Here is a 20,781-nt window from a genome sequence, read left to right on the forward strand (position 1 = left end):
GTTACACTTCTCTCTGCGTCATGGACAGAAGTCCATACTCCCCACAGCAGGATGAGGGATGAGGAGATGGGCAGGAATCCCTGATATGCTCCACACCAAGCCGTGATTTTCTACTAGGAAAAACTGGGGGATGTATTTCTTCTTGTACTTCCTCCATGGGTTTTAGACCTTAGCTTGCAGGCATCTGTGGTTGGTTGCCAGAAGTATTCCAAACATTTTGCCCCCTGCTAAATTAGCTTTTAAGTCATTGAAGGCCCATGTTCAGGCAGCCAAATGATTTTATGCTTTTCTTATTCAGTACAGGAGTAAAGGGAGAAATCACTGTATTTCGCTGTGGCATAGAACTATGGAAATACCCGGTCAGATTCAGGAAATCACACTTCCTTCTTGGGTTCCAAATGAGCTCAGCTTTATTTCGAAGGAGATCTATTTTGCCATGTGAGAATTGTGGGTGAGTTATATACCTGAGATAATCCAGGTTGATCTCAACTGGACTTTGAGATCAGGCTAGCCTTCTGAAGTATGTAAAGGACAGTCTCTAAGCAGCTAGATGAGTTTCTATATGGGGGCTTAATAAGACTCCATTATCTGCAGTTGCCATTGCAAAAACTTTTGTTACTGAAATAAATTATTTAGCAGCTGGGTGGGGGGGGGCCTGAACTTCCCTCAGTCAAAAAAGGAAATGTTTTAAATTCACACAGTCTCTCCAGAGTTAGAGAAATGACCTTTGTAGGGTGTTCTAGGGCTCCTTTTTGATAACTTTCTACAGGTTCATAGCAGAATAGCTGTCTTTACACATGCTGAAAGACTCAAACAACAGTCCGGAAATCCGTTCTCAGAGTAGCAATCAACTTAGGACGTTGGATGTAAAGGAAACCACACCCAAATCTACTAGCTTAGCAAAGGAGCACAACAAAAGAGGTTTCAGACACTTCCTGCTAGTATTAACCAGAGTGGTGTTCTTAAAGTACAGACCCCATTTAAATTGCGTGGTGTGTGTGTGTGTGTGTGTGTGTGTGTGTAGAAGGTGTCATTTACCAAACATCCAATGAACTTTCCACGAAGTTATAATGAATTTCTATCATTGCTTCTGGAATCGTGTCTTAGTCCCTTTTCTTCACCCTTAGTAGAATGCTGTCAAAAATGGGGTTTCGGGGTGCCTGTGTGGCTCAGTCGGTTAAGCATCCAACTTCAGCTTGGGTCATGATCTCACAGTTCATAAGTTTAAGTCCACATTGGGCTCCAAACTGATGATGTGGAGCCTGCATGGGATTCTCTCTCCCTCTCTGCCCCTTCTGTGCTCTCTCTTTTTTTTTTTTTTTTTTAAATTTTTTTTTTCAACCTTTATTTATTTTTGGGACAGAGAGAGACAGAGCATGAACGGGGGAGGGGCAGAGAGAGAGGGAGACACAGAATCGGAAACAGGCTCCAGGCTCTGAGCCATCAGCCCAGAGCCCGACGCGGGGCTCGAACTCATGGACCGCGAGATCGTGACCTGGCTGAAGTCGGACGCTTAACCAACTGCGCCACCCAGGCGCCCCAAGTGCTCTCTCTCTTAAAAAGAAATAAACTTAAAAAAAAAAAGAAAGTTTAAAAAAATGGGGTTTCTGTTTTGAGGTTCAGAGAGAGCTCATCTGCCTGTGACCTACCACAGACCCTTGTGTGGTAGATTCCTTCTGACCCCTTTGCCCAGCTGATCAGCTCTGGATGAATCTTCCTGCACATGCTCCTCTCTCCTGCTTTATTCCTGGGCCAAGCTATTGGTGTGCTAGGGCTGCAGGTGGGGGCACACACACTTCTTTTATTTATTTATTTGTTTTTGAGAGAGAGGGTGCAAGTGAGCAAGGGGCAGAGAGGGAGAGAGAGAGAATTCCAAGCAGGCTCCACACTGTCAGTGCAGAGCCTAGTATAGGGCTTGAACTCATGAACTGTGAGATTATGACCTGAGCTGAAATCAAGAGTCAGATGCTTAACTGACTGAGCCACGCAGGAGCCCTGTCTCTGGAATGTCTTAAAAAATTATAATCTCTCTTTGATCAGATGAGAACAGAAATCAAGTAATCAATTCTGTTCTTTTCCTTGGTTGTTGACATCTTGAGTGCCTTATTTGAAAACACACACACACATACACACACACTCAGTAACCCTTCCTCATCCTTATGTTATTGCTCTTTCTCCCTGCCTCCCTCTACTGCCAAGCTTCTTGAAAGAATAGTTTGTATGTGCTCTTTCTCCACTAAGTCAACTCTGGGTCACATATCAATGCATTTCAATATGACTTCAACTTCCACCACTCCAATGAAACTGCTCGTACTGAAGCCAACATGAACCTCCTCATAACCAGATTTGTAGTTTCACATCACTTTTCCCAAGTGGTTTTCTTTGCCTGGAATGTCCTTTTCCACGCTGGCAGTGAAGACATAGTCATCCTTCAAGAATCCCCTCCCAGGGGTGCCTGGGTGGCTCAGTCATTTAAGCATCTGACTTTGGCTCAGGTCCTGATCTCACAGTTTGTGAGTTTGAGCCCCGCATTGGGCTCTGAGCTGAGAGCTCAGTGCCTGGAGCCTGCTTCAGATTCTGTGTCTCCCCTTCTCTCTGCCCCTTCCCTGCTCATGCTCTATCTCTCTCTCTCAAAAATAAATATTAAAAAAAATAAATGAAAAAAAAGAGTCCTCTCCCATGTGCAGCTTTTGTGAAGCCTGCTATGCGGAATAGACGAATGATGAATAAATGAGTGATACTGCCATTTGAAGTCATCTTTTTCACCCATTCCCAATTGATCTCCACAACTCACCAAATTCTATTTCAGAAATGTTTCTCAGGTCCAGTACCTCTTGCCAATATTTTCTCTCTAATCCACTTCCTTCTCCAACCTATTTCAAAACTTCTGCTAAAAATAAACGTAGTCATGTTACTGTCCTCCTTAAAAACTATTTCTGCCACTCCTTGATGCGTGGGACACTTGGCCCAAACTCCTCATATACTGTATGTCCCTGCGTGGTCTGATACCAGCCCGCAGTTCTAGCCATGATCTAGCTCTCACTCAGTGTTTGTACTCAAGCTTCCTTCTCAGTGTTCCTGAACACACTGTCCCTTTTTAACCATTCAACTGTTCCATGTATCTGGAGACTTCTCCCCAGTTCCCACTCTGCTGATGCTTAATGTATGCAGTGGGATAGTGTCCAGAGGTTCCTTTCTAAGCAGGTATTCTTTTCTGTGGGCTCTAATGTAATTTTGTCCCTGCATATTTTTCATAACCAGCTTAATACATTGAGAAGCCTTATTTACTGAAAAGAATATGATACCTTCCACCCCACATGTATTTCAATATTAAAATAATACTAGCTGATTTGTGTTTTTTTCCCAGCAGTATTTAAGAAATTTTTTTTTTCTTTTCAAATACCAAATATTTGCCTCTTGTTTCTTTGGTGCTTCTGTTTTGCTGCTGCCCTAATCTAATTATATCATTTACAGCTCTAAGTGACGGGCAGTCTAGCTCAATGGTTAGTTAATAAGAGAGACTTTGACATCAGACTGCCAGGTACAGATACCAGCCCTGCCACTTATTGGCTCTGTGACCTTGGACAAATAACTGATTGAACCTCAGTTATTTCATCTTAAAATGTGGATTATAATAGGATCTAGGCTCATTGGCTTGTTTTTGAGGTTAATGTACAGCAAGCACTGCCTGGTATGTAGTGAGTTACATATATTTGGTATTAATATAGATTGTATATTTTACTTGGTAATCCACCTTCCCCCATACGATTGAACCCCTCAGGGGCAAACACTCTGCCTTATTCATCATTGCAAAATCTAGTGACTAGAGGCCATGCAGGTAATGTTTAAAGAATGAATGGATCCTCAGAGGGCAAGTAAATGTGACTCCATTGATTCTCTTGCAGACCTCTCTAAGTTTCCTGGCATATCTGGAGAAACAAGCTCTAATAGATGAAGATAATCTGATGTTACTGGAGGATCTCTGCAGAAAAGTTGTACCTAACCTTATGAGAAAGATAGAAAAATATAAGAGAGAGAAAGGTAACTAGCTTACTTACACTTGGTTCTTTGCACAAGACCATGGGAATTCTTAAACTAACTGATCATTAATGATGTTTACTCATCACTCTGATGATACTGTCTTAGAAAAGCCAGAACTCTCTCCCCATCTGCTCATTTAAGACATATTTATTGAATGCGAACTATTTATTGAACTCTGTACTAGGCAGAGTTTTAGAAGTTGGAGACACAGTAGTGTATACAGCAAAGCTTCTGCTGTCTTGGATCTTATATTCTAATGAAGAAAAGTTTTAGATAAATGTCTTTTTCTCATTCATCCGTGGGGCGAGAGTAGAGAAAATAATTTTGAATGAAATAACAAAAAAGAAGGAGGCAGAATAGCATAAGGATGAAGAATGAGGTCTATGGAGTCAGATTGCCAGGACTCCACTTATTAATGATTCAGTGGTTCTTTTCTTAGCTTTTCTGTGTTTCACTTTCCCCATCTGTAAACTGGGGATGATAATACTATCTACCTCATGAGTGTTTTGAGAACTGAATGAAGTAATTCCTGTAAAATGCATGTCTGGCATAGCGTAAAACATGTTGCTATGAATATGTTTGTCAGAAATTCATGAAAACGTTCATATTCTCAGAAATTACTAACAGAGAAGAATTTTATTTCCTTGTTTTTTTCTTTAGTCCTGTCTTGTAAAGGTTGTATTGCTGTCGTATTATATGGAGGTAATAGCACAGCGTGGAAGTCAAAGCTGGTTGGTAAATATTTGTGTTTTTCCAGGTCTGTTTCTCTAGTGTTAAACAAGAGCTGAAATAAAAATGCATGAGTAGCTTTAATGCCACACCCATATTTTAGTTCAGTGAGTTAATCTGGTGTGCAAATGTCTTTGGTTGAAAACGAAACTAGCTAAAAGGAAACTTCTAAGAATTCTATAAATACACAATGAGTTGAGGGACAAAATATACTGTTGTTAAATTGATAAAATCTCAAACAATAATAAGGCAATGAATAAATGTATAATTTAAGTAAAAGTTATGAAAAATAAAAATGATTCTTCTAACCAAAGTTATCAAGTGAGAAATAAAAAGCAGGGAGTTGATATCGAAAATATATTTGGAATCATTACTGAATTCTGAATGCAGAGATTTTTTTAAAATTACATTTGCCATTTTCCTGTAGCTAGTACCCCACACAAAATGAACAGGGTAGGTGGTCAAATTATTTTGGATATTTGAACTCTGGAGAAGGCACTCTAGTGTTTATGTAGTAAATGCCTCAGTGAATCTTGAAGCCTGAGCTTTATATCAGAAGAAGAATTCTAATTTTGATTTTTCTTTTCTACAACCTACCTGCTGTGTGATCTCTTTTGGGTGTCAAAATAAAAAAAAAAAAAAGTTTTCCTCTACTATTATCACACCAACACTTCTGGAACACTTCTGACCTAGATGGGTATGATTTTTTTATACCAACCAATTCTCTAATTCTCTGTAGACACCAACTTGGTGTCCTATGATTTAATTCAATTCTGACAGTAACCAGAGTTAGTACACACCTTAACTAAATTAGGCTCAAGGCTCAGTGCCCTAAGACTGCCCCCTACTTCTGATGCCAGTCACAAGTTAGTGGGTCCCCAGAATACTCACGGCTTGTATCCAACTTGGCTACAAACTGATGGTTCCCATGAGCCCCTCCTCAGGTTCAGTAATTGGCTAGAAAAGCTCACAGAACTCAGGAAAACAGTTTACTAGATTACTTATGTATTATAAAAATATTTGACTCAGGAACAGCCACGTGTAGGAGGAAACGGATAGGGCAAGGTATGGGGGAAGGGAGATAAAGCTTCCAGGCCCTCTCCAGGCAGCTCACTCTCTCAGCATCTCCACGTATTTGCCAACCTGGAAGCTCTCCAAGCTCCTTCAGTTAGAGATTTTTATGGAGGCTTCATATGTAGGCATGGTTGATTGAATCATTGGCCATTATGATTTATTCAACCTCTAGGCCTTCTCCCTTTCTCAGAGGTCTGAGTGTGGGGTTGAAAGTTCTAATCCTTTGACCACAGGCCTCTAGAGGCTGTCCAGGAGCCCCCAGTCACCAATCATCTTATTAGCATCTTATAGCAAAAGATGCTTAGCACTTCAGAGATTCCAAGGGTTTTAGGAGCTGTGTGCCAGGAAAAGGAGGGCAGAGACCAAATACATATTTATTATTGTATCATAGATATCAATTAATATTTCAGTGTTGACTTTCTGTAGCCCTAAGAGTTTGGGCTTAATTCTGCCATTTAGGATTAAGGACTAAAGGACTGAAAAAATAGTAGGTCTGCAGATTTTAGACTTTTCTGTAAATGAATGTGATCCAAAGGCAAAGTCCACTTTTTAAAAAGGTTTATTCATTTTTTGAGAGAGAGAGAGAGAGAGAGAGAGAGAGCGTGAGTGGGGGAGGGGCAGAGAGAGAGAGGGAGAAACAGAATCTGAAGCAGGCTTCATGCTCTGAGCTGTCAGCACAGAGCCCAATGCAGGGCTTGAACTCATGAACACGAGATCATGACCTGGCCAAAGTCGGACATTGAACTGACTGAGCTACCCAGATGCCCCACGTCAAAGTCCATTGTATCTGATTAGGACACAAGCTCTATTTAAGGACTGCCTGGATACTTTTCTAAGTTTTCTTGAGTCTTGGTGTTTGCTTTAGTATTTTAAATTTCTTATTAAAAGTAATGTATCATAGTTATAATAAAATTAAATAAACATTCAAATAATGACAATAGAGTTTATCTACTGCTGGCCAGTCCCCAGACCTAATCACTGGAGTATATTTTTGTAGCCTTTCTTCTATATGGAGACAGTTTGTGAGTGTGTGTGTGTGTGTGTAGATAGATAAATACATATATATTTAAATAAAATCATACTAATCATATATAACTTTCTTTATTCCCACCTAATATAGCTGATATTTTCCTATGAACATAATACAGACATAGCTCATTCTTAGTAATGGTTCCATAGAAATAACTTTATATACATAACATGTTTATTATTAAAAAAAACCCCATATTTATTTAATTACCACTTTTGAGTGTTTTTTCTTGATTTTTTTTTTCTTTTCCTCCCTTCCTTTTTTTCTTCTTTATCTTTTTTACTATGGTCTTAGTTCTGCTTTTATTTTTTGAGGTAATGCCTTTGTTATCTCTTCTTGGCCATTATCTGACACATTAAGTACCATACATTCTGAAATAGTATTTAGTACAGTATATGGTAATTTTAAGGAACTAGTAACATTATAAAAAGAATAAAAACACAAAAATAATAAGAAATGAAATATAATAATACAAGGAATGAAAATACAATGATAAAGAAAAACAATTTATAAATTCACATTTTTTTCCTAGGTATATATGTAGGCCTCTTTAAGCAAATGGCACTACAAATCTACAGGTCCCTATAAAATAATATCTTGTGATGATTGGTTACCTTGGATTACTACTAGTCAGAAGATGATTTTTGTTTTACTGTCTGTGATTCTATTTCCAGCCTCCCAGGTAGTGACACCTCCTGTTGACCAGGAAACTGAGTCATTGCATCAAGGAGAGGAAGAACTATTTTCCCGTTCAGATGTTAACCAATTCTTTGGAGCCTTACAGGTAGGTTCAATGATGTGTTGGCAAATGTTTAATGACCAGCTCTACTCTCCACCCTCAATTCCCTATCCCAAAAAGAAAGAACAAAAAAGAGAGAGAGGAGAGAGACCCTGATTTGTAGTGTTTGGGGTAAGTGTTCCCATTATGGCTGATTTCAGGTTATTGCAGAATTTCTGAAAATCTGACAAATGGCTCTCACTAGCTGGTTTGAGTTGACTCCAGTACACCACTGGATTGCTTTGAAATGGATTGTTTTATCTGTGCAATTTGATCAAGGCCAGCTTCCTGAATGTACAGCCTGTGCAGTCCCACATTGCCCATGCTTTTCTAATGCTCAGCTGTCACTGTTTTAAAATTCTTAATAATGAGAGCTCCTGGGTGGCTCAGTCATTTGAGCATCTGACTCTTGATTCCAACTCAGGTCATGATCCCAGAGTCTTGGGATAGAAGCCCCATATCGGGCTCCTTGCTGAGCATGGAGCCTGCTTGGGATTCTCTCTCTCTCTCTCTCTCTCTCTCTCTCTCTCTCTCTCTCTCTTTTTCTCTCTCCTTCTCTCTTTGCCCCTCACCTCTGCTCTCTCTTTCCATAAAATAAAAAAAAAAATTTAAACAGTTCTTTATGTATGAACAAAGGGCCTCACATTTTATCTTGCATGGAGCCCTACAAATTATGTAGCCTGTCCTTTCCAGAGAATAAGAACTGGGTTCCTTTAGTGCCCAGCAATAGAAGGGTGGATAGAGGGAAAACATTGGGAAATTTGCAATCTGTTTCATTTTCTTTTTTTTTCCTTTTTTTCTCCTCCTCCTCCTCCTCCTCCTCCTCTTCCTCTTTCTCCTCCTCCTCTTCCTTCCTCCCCTCCTCCTCCTCCTCCTTCTTCTTCTTCTTCTTGGTGCTGAAACCTAGGAGCAGTGTGTTTCTTATAACATGATCATGATCCTTGGAAGACACATATGACATTCTTCCCTGGAATTAATGTTTCTTACCAGCAGACTTGGGCAGTTTTATTTTGCTAACATCTATCAGTATCAATGCAGTTATCTTGGCCTTGGAACTTTTTTTTAATTGTGATAAAAGACAACATAAAATTTACTATCTTCATCAGTTTTAAGTGTACAGTTCAGTTCTGTTAAGTACATTTATATTGTTGTATAACCAATCTCCAGAACTCTTTTTATCTTGCAAAACTCAAACTCAATATCTATTAAACAGTAACTCCCCATTCCTCCCTCCCACCAGCCCCTGGCAAACACCATTCCACTTTCTATCTTTGTGAATTTGACTACTCTAGGTACCTCATATAAGTGGATTCATATAGTATTTGTTTTTTGTGACTGGCTTATTTCACTTTATATAATGTCCTCAAGGTTCAACCGTGTCAGAATTTTCTTCCTTTTTAAAGCTGAATAATATTTCATTGTGTGTATGTACCATATTTTGTTTATCCATTCATAAACGAATGCACATATGTTTGATGGACATATGGATTGCATCCACCTTTTGGCTATTGTGAATTAATACTGCTATGAACATGGGTATACAAAATCTCTTTGAGATCATGGTTTCAGTTCTTGTATTTACCCAGAAGATCATGCTTTCAGTTCTGGGTATTTACCCAGAAGGGGAAATGCTGGATCATATGGTAATTCTGTATTTCATTTATTGAGGAACCTTCATACTGTTTTCCATGACAGCTGTATCATTTTTCATTTCCACCAATAAAGCATAAAGGGTTCCAATTTTTCCACAACCTTGCTAACACTTTTTATTTTCTCATTTTTTGATAGTAGTCATCCTAATGGGTATGAGGTGGTATCTCATTGTAATTTTGATTTTCATTTCCCTAATGATTACTGATGTTGAGCATCTTTACATGTGCTTGTTAGCGATTTGTGTTATCCTTCTTGGAGAAATGTCTATTTAAGTCCTTTTGCCCATTTTTTAATTGGATTGTTTGTGGAAGTTTTATTTTTTATTCTTAAAAATTCATTCATAGCTTCTTTACTACTTTCATGGTTTCATATTTTTACAGTTACAATTTTTTATTTTTAAATTTGGAAATAATTTCAATCTTATGGAAAAGTTGACAGAATGTGAGTAATACTAAGAACACTGTGTACTATTTTACCAGATTCACTTACCTGTTGTTGACTTTTACACCATTTGTGTTAGCCTTTGCTTTCTTTCTCTGTCTTTATCTACCTACCTACCTATCTATTTAAACACACATAATTTTTTCCCAAACTTTTTGAGAGTAGCTTGCACACATCATGACTCTTTACCCCTGAATATTTACTATGTATTTCCTAAGAATAAGGATATTCTTTTAAAACTATAGTACAGTTATTGATGCCACTACAGTTTACTTAATACAATACTTTCACCAAATTGAAGTTCCACATTTCAATTTTTTCTGTTGATCAAATAATATCCTTTATAGCTTTTTCCCCCTCCAACACATAATTTATCTGGGATCATTATTGTATTTAGGTGTCATGTGTCTGTAGTCTCCCTTAATCTTGAACAACTTTTCTTTATGACATTGACATTTTTGAAGAATATAGTCACCCTCACTACCACCTTTTATTAAAAAAATAGAATTGTCCTCATTTTTGGTGTGCGTGGTATTGCCTGTGATTTGTTTCAAGCTTTATATATTCTGGCAGGAATATTACCTAAATGATGTACTCTTCTCAGGGCATCACACCTGGAAGCAGTGGTGTCCGTCTGCTCCCTCTTTGTGATGGTAATTTTGATTGTTTGGTCAAGGTGTTGTCTGATTTCTTCACTATACAGTTAATTTTGTATAGTTACTATTTCTCCCCTGCAACTAGTAAGCAAGTGGTAGAGAGACATTTTGAGACTTTACAAATATCCCACTCTGCATCAAGAATTTCCCTTAGATTTAGTATCCATTAATGATTCTAGTGTGATTCAATTTTTATTATGTTGGTTGAAAAGCAATGATTTTCAAACTCCAGTATTTTCTCTACCTTTATAAGTCAGCACTCAGCATTCTGCTATATGCGAGAGCCCTCTTTTCTCCTCTAAAAGTTTTTTTGCCCATTAAACTTAATCCTTCTCTGCACCTACTTTTTCAACTAATTTTGTGTGTGCTCAGATACTTCTGTGCATGTAGAAAATACACACACACACACACACACACACACACACACGACTTTGCTCTTTGCCTCTTAGAAATTCAATAGTTTCTAAGGGGAGTGGCTCAGCCTTGGCATGTAGAGCGCTGCTATTTTGCTGACCTCAGAGGATTCTGGCTATGGCCAGATGAAGATGGGAGTAGTTGTCATGGTGCTGAGAGTATAGGAGGCTTTGGGAGGGAGCACCTCATATTACATGCCTTCTCCTAGACTTTCAGGGTCAGAAGGTGTCTTAAAAGTTACTTATGCAGGAAACCATCAGCATCCTAGAGGAGAACACAGGCAGCAACCTCTCTGGCCTTGGCTGTAGCAACTTCTTACTAGACATGTCTCCAGAGGCAAGGAAAACAGAAGCAAAAATGAACTCTTTGGCTTCATCAAGATAAAATGCTTCTGTACAGTGAAGGAAACAATCAACAAAACTGAAAGGCAACCTATGGAATGGGAGAAGATATTTGCAAAAGGCATATTGGATAAGTTCTATGAAGAACTAATCAAACTCAGCACCCCAAAAATAAATAATCCAGTTAAGAAATGAACAGAAGACGTGAACAGACATTTCTCCAAAGAAGACAAGCAAATGGCTAACAGACACAAGAAAAGATGCTCAACATCACTGATCATCAGGGAAATACAAATCAAAACCATGATGAGATACCACTTCACACCTATCAGAATGGCTAAAATGAACAACTCAGGAAACAATAGTTGTTGGCAAAGATGCAAAGAAAGGGGAACCCTCCTACACTGTTGGTGGGAATGCGAACTGGTGCAGCAATTCTGGAAAACGGTATGGAGGTTCCTCAGAAAGTTAAAAATAGAATTATCTTACAACCCAGCAATTGCACTACTAGGTATTTATCTGGAGAACACAAAAATACTGATTCAAAGGGGTACCTGCACCCCAATATTTATAGCACCACTATCAGCAATAGCCAAACTATGACAAGAACCCATATGTTCATCAACTGATGAATTGCTAAAGAAGATGTGATACACACATACCAAAAAGAATGAAATCTTGCCATTTGCAATGATGTGGATGGAGCTAGAGTATATTATGCGAAGGGAAATAAGTCAGAGAAGGAAAAATACTCTATGATTTCACTTATGTGTGGAGTTTAAGAAATAAAAAAACAGATGAACATAGGGGAGGGGAAGGAAAAATAAGATAAAAACAGGGGGGAGGCAAACCATAAGAGACTCTTAAATACAGAGAACAAACTGAGGATTACTGGAGGGGGTGGGTAGGGGGGATGGGCTAAGTGGGTGATGGGGATTAAGGAGAGCACTTGTTGTAATGAGCACTGGGAGTTAGATGTAGTGATGAATCACTAAATTCTACTCCTGAAACTAATACTACACTATATGCTAACAAACTTGAATTTAAATAAAATCTTGGAAGAAAAAATAAAAAAATAAAATAAAGTTTGAGTATTTGGGATATTAAAAAAAAGTTATCTAGGCAATCCTGGCCCTGGATAAAATGAAAGTTAGCACCTTAGAGGTTTTCTTACATAAAAGAGCACTACCAACCATTGCATTTAATGAGAAGAAACTGTATTTCAAGTAACACCCCTAATTATTTAAATTGATTTACATTAAAAACCAAATCAATATATTTGAATGTGTAATATGATTTCTTAATGCTTTTCTGTTATCTTAATGCTTTCTGTTATTCTGCATTTTCTTTTCATGCTCTTCTGTTGAAGAGATGTAATATCAGCTTCTTTTTAAGGCCTTATTGGCCCCTTATTATTTGAAAACAGTGGAAAGAAGACTGAGCATGTCCAGGCAGTGGGTCAGTTATCCATTCGTTCATTCCTTCCTTCCTTCCTTCATTCATTCATTCCTCTCTGACACAGAGGTTTGGGAGGGTGTCAACAGAAGATGCAGCATTTTCAGAGAAAGAGCCAGGCTGACCTTAAAGCTTATTTCTAGTCCCTGTTCTGGCTGATTTTATCAGCACAAGGAAGGAGACAAATTAAGGAAACCTGGGTCCTGGGGATGCTGGGCAGAGCCTGCTGCTGTATCTGTGTTGCCCTTAATTCCAGAAAATTCACTCAACTGCTTTCAAAACCAGCTGGATAAACCCAGAAAACAGCCTGCTTCGTCCTTGGATGTCGCTGAGAGAAACTAGCATTTTGCAGGAAGGAAAATACGGTTTGCAAAAAGAAAGGCCGGAAGTGTTTTGGAGAGTGAAACTAAAGTTCTTTTTTTCATTTGTTCCATCAAAGTTGGGAAATTCTGGTATTGTGCAGCCTGGGAGTGAGGCTGTGCGGCTTTGGTCTGGCTTGAAGATAAGTCCCTCTCTTGCAGCCGGAAACTTGGTGGGCTCCAGCAGGGAGGCACTCCCAGGAACTTGGGGATGACTTGCCGGTCACCTCAAACAGGTCTGGTGCTGCGCCCCATGTGGCCAAGTGGCAGTGTTGACCCCTCCCCAGAACCCCTTTGAGACTTTCTGCTGCAGGCTGAGGGCAAGGGGTTTGGGAGTGGAGTGAATGTGGTGGAGCATGCACAAAAGATGAGGACCCTAGGCTATGTTTCAGTCTTACATTTAATAATATAAAATGTTTCTGTAGGCCCAAAGTAAAAATTGTCAAGAGAGTATACTCAGAGGAGGCTCCATTGCATTCTTGCCCCTCTTCCCTTTCCTCCGTAGATTACCTTTTTTTATTAGTTTATTTTCTATTTATCCTGTTGTTACTTTTGAAAAAAACCCAGCCATCTGTCCCCTTTATTATAAATGAGGTGCCCCGTTAAAATACTGTTTTTCGCTTGACTTCCTTCATGTAACGGGATCTTCTGTACAGAAATTATCTTCTGCATCCTGCTCCACAGCTCTTTCGCCCACTTCCTAGTGGTGGACATTAGAGTTATTTCTGGTCTTTCGTTATTTCAAATAATGCTGCAATGAATAAATATCTTTGTGCATATGTCGTATTATATTTTTGCCACTGTGTCTTTGTGAGCCTCCTCCTCTGAAAGGAGAGAGATGATTCTCTTTTTTGTCACTTGCTGCCCAACTTGCTGGGGATTAAGTGTCTGTTCTTTGCATCAAGTCCAGCTTTTTGACTCTCATCCTAACTGTGTGGATTTCCTGCATTTCATTCATTTCCTGTTTCCTCAACAGAGGGTTTCTGGGCAAGATCAGCCCATGAGGAATTATGGTAGATGTTTCTAATACACTTTATTTAACTTGGATCAGTATGGCAGGAATAGAAACATATGACAGTTACCAAGCAATTTGAGATGTTTTGAGGGAGAAAGGTAACAAATTAGTGGAGAATTCATTTCTTATCTCATTTCAGGCATGGATTCTACCAGGCTTTTCTGTGGGAGAATGGAGAGAAATGGGTGGTTTGTACTCTGAAACCCTTGCACCACAGCATCTGGGGAATGCTGGCATCTGCTCTCCCTCTACCCTTCAGAATTAGATCACCCTCTGTAAGGAGGGAAGGAACACTTGGTAGGGCTGAAACCCACAGGCCAGCATGACAGAGCAGAATGTTGACTCTGGGAACATCTGGTGTAGTGTGGCTCCAGATACTGCTTGTATTTTTCAGAGTGAGAGATGACAGAGGGAGGGACTTGATAATGATGTATTTAGTGCCTTGGATCTTTGCCCCAAAATCATAACCTTAGGAAAATATTACAGAATCTGCTACAGAGCTAAACGGCTTATGAACACATTTTTGGTGTAGTCTCCCTGTGATATGTAAAGTTTATCAGAGGCCATTCCTTTTTTTTTTTTTTCTTTTTTTTTCTGGAAATTTAAACTTCAGAGTCCAAACGCTTCACATTCCCAGGAATCTCTGCTTTCTGCCTAAGCAGGAAAGTGCGTGATACAATGTTGATTAGAGTTACCATTACTGAGCACTTGTTATGTGCTAGGCAGGCACTGTCCTAAGAGCTTTCTAGGGTTTATCTCATTGAATCCTCCAATCCAGAGGTAGGTACTACTGTTATTCTCACTTAGTGGCAAGGAAGTGGAGACTCAACAGATGTAGTACTTTCCTAAATGGACACACTAGTGAAACTGGGATCTGAACCCAGGAGTCTGACTCCAGAGCTCACCCTCTGAAGACCTGGCTCTAACACAGTGTGGCTTCAGGCGCTCAGGCGATTGCTTCACTTCTCTGAAAAATAAGTGAGTTTCTTTCAGTTTTGCAATTCTCTGGTTTGGGAGTTTGAACATGGCTTTCTTGCAGTATTACCTTCTCCCAAGGTGAGGAGGAATTTATAGGTGCTGTGTACAGCTGAAGTTTGGCCCCTTTTGGCTGTGTTCTATGGTCTGGGGATGCTGGATTCACTCAGCCTGAGCTGTGCACCCAGGAGTGACCCTTAACTATAGTTAATAACTAACTCAAGCCTTAGAGACAAGGGCAGAGCTTGCTGGATTCTACTGAAAACTTGCTGGATGTGGGAGAAGAAAAGTTTCAAGTTTCATTTTCCTGTATTGCTACGTGACAACGCATCACTGGCTTCATCTGTGGTGAATTCATATTTAGAGGAACCAAGAAATTTGCAGGAACACTTCAGAGCAATGCGATCTTTAGCCGATGCCAAAGACATGACCAAATGAATTCTGGGCTGTGGTCTGATTTTTTGCCCTACCCAGACTGGGTTCTCTGGGCTTTCTGTTTTTCCCCCTCCTCTTCCTGGTGTCCATCCAGCCTGTCTATATCCAGTAACAGATAGATACTGCCTCAACCCAGCCAAGCTTTCTGCCAGAAATACTTTAGCTGATTCACATGATCTTGACTCTTAACCCATCCTCTGTAAGGAAATCCAAATGTTTGGGGAAAGATATTTGAAGAATCTGAGAACTTCTCTTTTAAGGCGACAGAGAAACCCTGGTCTCCATAGAGATGTTGGGAGCATCTGCTGAGACTTTAACTTCTGAAACCAGCACAAAGGTCTTCTCCAGCTAGGGTCCATCCCTTAATGACTTTGAGGGCTCAGAGCTGTTTGTTTCTGTCATTGTTCTTGTTTCTGTCTCTGTGATTATCCCACCTTTTTCTGAAACAATCAGAAGTGTGTTCACCTTTGCCTATGGAGGCAATGCTGTTGCCATTACAGCCACACACAGCCTTTGAATTATTTCCAGGTAGGGGAGTTTCTTTTCTATTGACTGAAGCCACTTCTTTTCTGCTTGGATCAAAGATATACCGTGTTTTTAGGAGATCACTTCAGCCACACAGAGGTCCCACTGGAGCCAACTCAGCTCACTTATAATTATATGCTGTTTACAATAACCTTCAGAAATAATTGCACATATTTTACAATTCTCACTGTGATCTCTACAAAAGAGACTTTTCTGTTTTCGGGGGAGTCAGATCACTTCAGAATCTTACCATCTTAAAAAGAAATAAACATTTGATATCTTTATTGTCTTGTTAGATCCTTACTTATACTTCCTTCACTTTGCTAATCCAAAAGGGAAGATGTGGGGTGCCTGGGTGGCTCAGTCAATTGAGAGTCTGACTCTTGATTTTGGCTCAGGTCACGATCCCAGGGTTGTGACATCGAGCCCTGCGTTGGGTTCTGTGCTGAGCGTGGAGCCCACTTGAGATTCCCTCTCTTTCTCTCTCTCTCTCTCTCTCTCTCTCTCTCCCTCCCTCCTTCTGCCCCTCTACCTGGCTTATGAGATTCTCTCTCTTTCTCTCTCTTCCTCCCTCCCTCTGCCCCTCTACCTGGCTTGTGCTAGCTCTCTCTCTCTAAAAAAACACAGAAACAAAAAAGAAAACAGAAAGGAAGATGCTTTTGCATAAGCTCTTGATTTGCTGAAGTTAAATTACATATTCTGTTATTTAACACTGCTAATTGACATTCTGCAGTCAAACCAAATGAAGTCTGAATTTTAATCAATACCTGGCATTTCACCTTGGACTTAATTGAGTAATTCTAGACCAGGACCATAGCCTTGAGAACTCTCAGCCTTTGGTACTGATAAATGAAGTGATTGGTTAGAAACATTAAACCCTTAAAATGAGGATTCCCTACTAAGTCATTCTATTTCTTCTTCTTTCAAGGAAGCAACTGTGTACAGAATGGATCGGAAGCACAGAGGCCACTGTGTTGTTGTCAATAACCACAGCTTTACCTCACTCTCAGATCGACCAGGGACTCATAGAGATGCTGGTAAGAAAGTCTGAATAGTCTATAAGATGCAAGTTGGGGATCTTAAAATCATTTTTTTTTTAATTTTCATATTTTCTTTCTGTAATTTTTTATCTTCCATTTATTTTATTTTTTTTAGCGTTTATTTATTTTTGAGACAGAGAGAGACAGAGCATGAACGGGGGAGGGGCAGAGAGAGAGGGAGACACAGAATCGGAAGCAGGCTCCAGGCTCTGAGCCATCAGCCCAGAGCCCAATGCGGGGCTCGAACTCACGGACCACGAGATCGTGACCTGAGCTGAAGTCGGATGCTTAACCGACTGAGCCACCCAGGCGCCCCTATCTTCCATTTAAATGTAAGGATGATATGGGGCACCTGGATGACTCAGTTGGTTAAGCATCTGACTACAGCTCAGGTCATGATCTCAGGGTTTGTGGGTTGGAGTCCTGTATCTGGCTCTGTGCTGACAGCTCAGAGCCTGGAGCCTTCCTGGATTCTGTGTCTCCCTCTCTCGCTACCACTCCCCCACTCATGCTCTGTCTCTCTCTCCCTCTCTCTCTGTCTCAAAAATAAATAAACATTAAAAAAATTTAAATGTAAGGATAATATAAATGTTCTAAGCCTCTTGTATATCCCAGGTGTCTTAGCCTACCTGGGCTGCTGTAATGAAATACTATAAACTAGATGGCTTATAAATGACACACATTTATTTCTAACAGTTCTGGAGGCTGGGAAGTCCAAGATCAAGGCTCTGACATTTTGTTGCCTGGTGAAAGCCCGCTTCCTAGGTGGCAGTCTTTGTGCCGTGTCCTCACATGGCAGAAGAGCTTTCTGGAGTCTCTTTTTTTTTTTTTTTTTTTCCTGGGGTCTCTTTATGGGCTCTCCCCTCACGACCTGATCACCTCCCAAAGGCCCCACTTCCTCATACCCTCACCTTGGGGGTTAGGATTTCAACATATGAATTTTAGGGGGACACAAACATGAAGACCATAGCACTTGGGGTATTACCAATCTGTTGAAAGAGCAAAAGGAGTCCCTGACCATGTACAGCTCTGTGGGTTGGGGGAAAGCATGGTGCATCGGCAACAAAAAAACTGGGTTTGAGCTGTGGCTCCACCACAAACTAGTTTGTGACCGTGGGTGAGTCCTGGGCCTCGGCTTCCTCATCTGTGAAGTAGGATGAAACTGTGGCCTCTGCTGACTCTCAGGACCATTGTGATAGTGCTGTGGGTACTATAAGAAGGTAGGTAAATAATAAAATTTTATTGTTATGAAAGTAAAATAAAAACCCAAGCTTCAGGCTACTTGCTGTGCAAGTTTTATAACTATTAACATTGTTCCACCCCTTAATTTTGTTTCATTTTACTCTATCTCATTTTATTATTTCCCCTTTCTTTCCTTTTTTTTTTTTTTAACAGAGTGCTTGGAGCGTGTGTTTCAGTGGCTGGGGTTCAGCGTACATATATATAATAATGTGACCAAAGGACGTCTAGATGAGGTTCTGAAGGAATATAAGAGTCATCCAGGCCATGCTGATGGAGATTGCTTTGTGTTCTGTGTTCTGACCCATGGGAAATTTGGAGCTGTCTACTCCTCAGATGAGGCCCTTGTTCCCATTCGGGAGATCATGTCTCATTTCACAGCCCAGCAGTGCCCTGGCCTGGCTCATAAACCCAAACTCTTTTTTATCCAGGCCTGTCAGGGTGAAGAGATACAACCTTCTGTATCCATTGAAGCAGATGCTGTAAATTCCGAGCATTCACCTCCTACCCCTTCCCTTCTGGCCAGTGTTCCCAGTGATGCAGATTTCCTTCTTGGCCTGGCCACTGTCCCTGGCTATGTATCCTTTCGGCATGTAGAGGAAGGCAGCTGGTATATTCAATCTCTGTATAATAATCTGAAGAACTTGGTCCCGAGGTGAGATGTTTGAGTTGTACTATATACTTACCTGTTTGTCCATCCATCTATCTACCTCCCTGTTCGTCTGTCTCTTCACATACCCACCCATGCATCTGTCTGTCCATCCATCCATCAGTCTACTCATCCATCTTTCCCATCTATCCATCCATTCATCCGTCATCCATCTATCCATTCATCCAAACATCTGTCCATCCATCCAAACATTTATCCATCCAATAAACCTATGTTGAGCACTAGCATATAACTGGAAAGGAAGATACAGAATTAAAAAAAAAAAAAAACAGTCCCTGCCCTCGAGTTGCTCACAGTCTAGAGAGATAGAAAAAATAGATGGGGGAAGAGCATTCCCTGTGGCAAATACACATTATACAGCATAGGTGTTATGGAAACACATAGAACTAGTACCTCACCCAGATTTGAAGGATCAGGGAAAGCTTCTAGAGATGACAAATAGATGTTAGGTAAATAATTGAGATGAAAGAAATGCTGGGCAGAAGGAAACAGTATAAATAAAGGTAAGAGGGCCTTTTATTTGTTCCTTCATTTATTTATCAGTCACTCATGTTTACTGAGTGCCTATGTATTGCCTTTGGCATTATACCTTTGATCTCCTGCCACTGCTCTGACAACTTTCCATCTGTATCTACCACGTGCTCCTTACCTGGTACCCTGGAAATGGGCCTTCATTGCAGTTCTGCCCTGTACCCCATTCTATGGTCTTTATAGCTCTGGGCAGCTTCAGCTATACCCTGGAGGCCGCTTGACCTCCATGAAAATGTCTCCAAAGTTGCCATCTCTGGTCCATTAATCTCTGAGTTTTTGGAGAGCGGAGTTATTTCATTCAACTTTATGTCCTTAGCACTTGACACAGTACCTGATGATATATTGTTGAGCTTGATAAATATTTGCTGGACCAATGAATGACTGAGTGAATCTCATTCTTAGGGTCGGTCCAATACATTTCTTGCAGCCTACCAGACATCCCACCTCCTTGTTGCCCTTGGAGCTCATATTCAGTATGCATAGTCCTCAATTCATCTTCCAGCCCTCTCTATCTGCCTTCTTCTCCTGAATTCACATTTTAAGGAATGGTCAAAGTGTTCTGGGAATTCGGAACTAGGAATTCAGGATTGGAACCTCCAGTCAACCTTAGCTTTTCCATCTTCTTCATTAATCCCTCCATCCCCACCATAGCCATCAAAAACCAATGTCCTATGACTTTGAGGACAAGGCAGATTTATCAAGGACTTACCGTGTGCGTACTGTCCTGGGTACCGAGCTAGGGGCTAGGAGTAAGTTATGAATAAGGGAGACAGAATGTCTTCTCCATGGAGCTTATAGACCAGTGAGTAAGTAAAGGTAAGAAGGTAAATATTTAAATTAATAAGATAATTTCAGGAAGTGATACCTGCTGTGAAGAAAGCAAACAAGATATTGTAGAGAATGGGGCAGGGAGCTACCTGAGAAGGCTTCTTGGTAGAGGTGATATTTCAAGTGAGACTGAGTGGTGATGAGTCAGCCACAGGAAGATCCAGAGGCAGAGAGAACAGCTGGTGTGAGACAGGATGTAAGAACTAAGAACCAGGCAAGGCCTGCTGTCCCTGAACATAGCAATGATGATGAGGATAAGTAGTGGCAATATTAATAATAATAAAAATGATGGTCAGTGGAATATTATAGCCAGTTTTCTATGTGCTTTACATAAATTTACTTCATTTACTTCTCATGGCAGTCCCTAAAATGGGTATTCTTATGGTCCTTATTTTACAGCTGAGAAAACAGAGGCATATTTAGTGTGAAATAAGTGACTGTGCCTAAGACCACACGGGTCCACGAGTGATGGAACTATGCTTCAAACCTGAGTTCTATTTCCAGAGCCTTGCTTTTTTTTTTTTTTTCCCCCAGTGGTATGAATTGCCCATC

The 20,781-nt window shown here is 40.3% G+C and overlaps 1 protein-coding gene across 2 annotated transcripts in view; it reads left to right on the forward strand.

Moving 5' to 3' along the window:
• CASP10 (caspase 10) overlaps positions 1–20,781 on the forward strand; it is a 50,423-nt gene that overhangs the window by 23,760 nt on the left and 5,882 nt on the right. For both annotated transcript variants that reach the window (XM_086719263.1, XM_025935184.2), the window contains exons 5-8: positions 3,906–4,041; positions 7,549–7,658; positions 16,850–16,958; positions 18,357–18,855. In XM_086719263.1, the coding sequence (XP_086575389.1) occupies positions 3,906–4,041; positions 7,549–7,658; positions 16,850–16,958; positions 18,357–18,855 (854 nt within the window). The remainder of the gene's footprint in view (positions 1–3,905; positions 4,042–7,548; positions 7,659–16,849; positions 16,959–18,356; positions 18,856–20,781) is intronic.

Source organism: Puma concolor, chromosome C1 (genome assembly GCF_028749965.1).
Source record: "Puma concolor isolate L17-30 chromosome C1, mPumCon1.1.hap2, whole genome shotgun sequence".
NCBI classification, from domain to species: domain Eukaryota; kingdom Metazoa; phylum Chordata; class Mammalia; order Carnivora; family Felidae; genus Puma; species Puma concolor.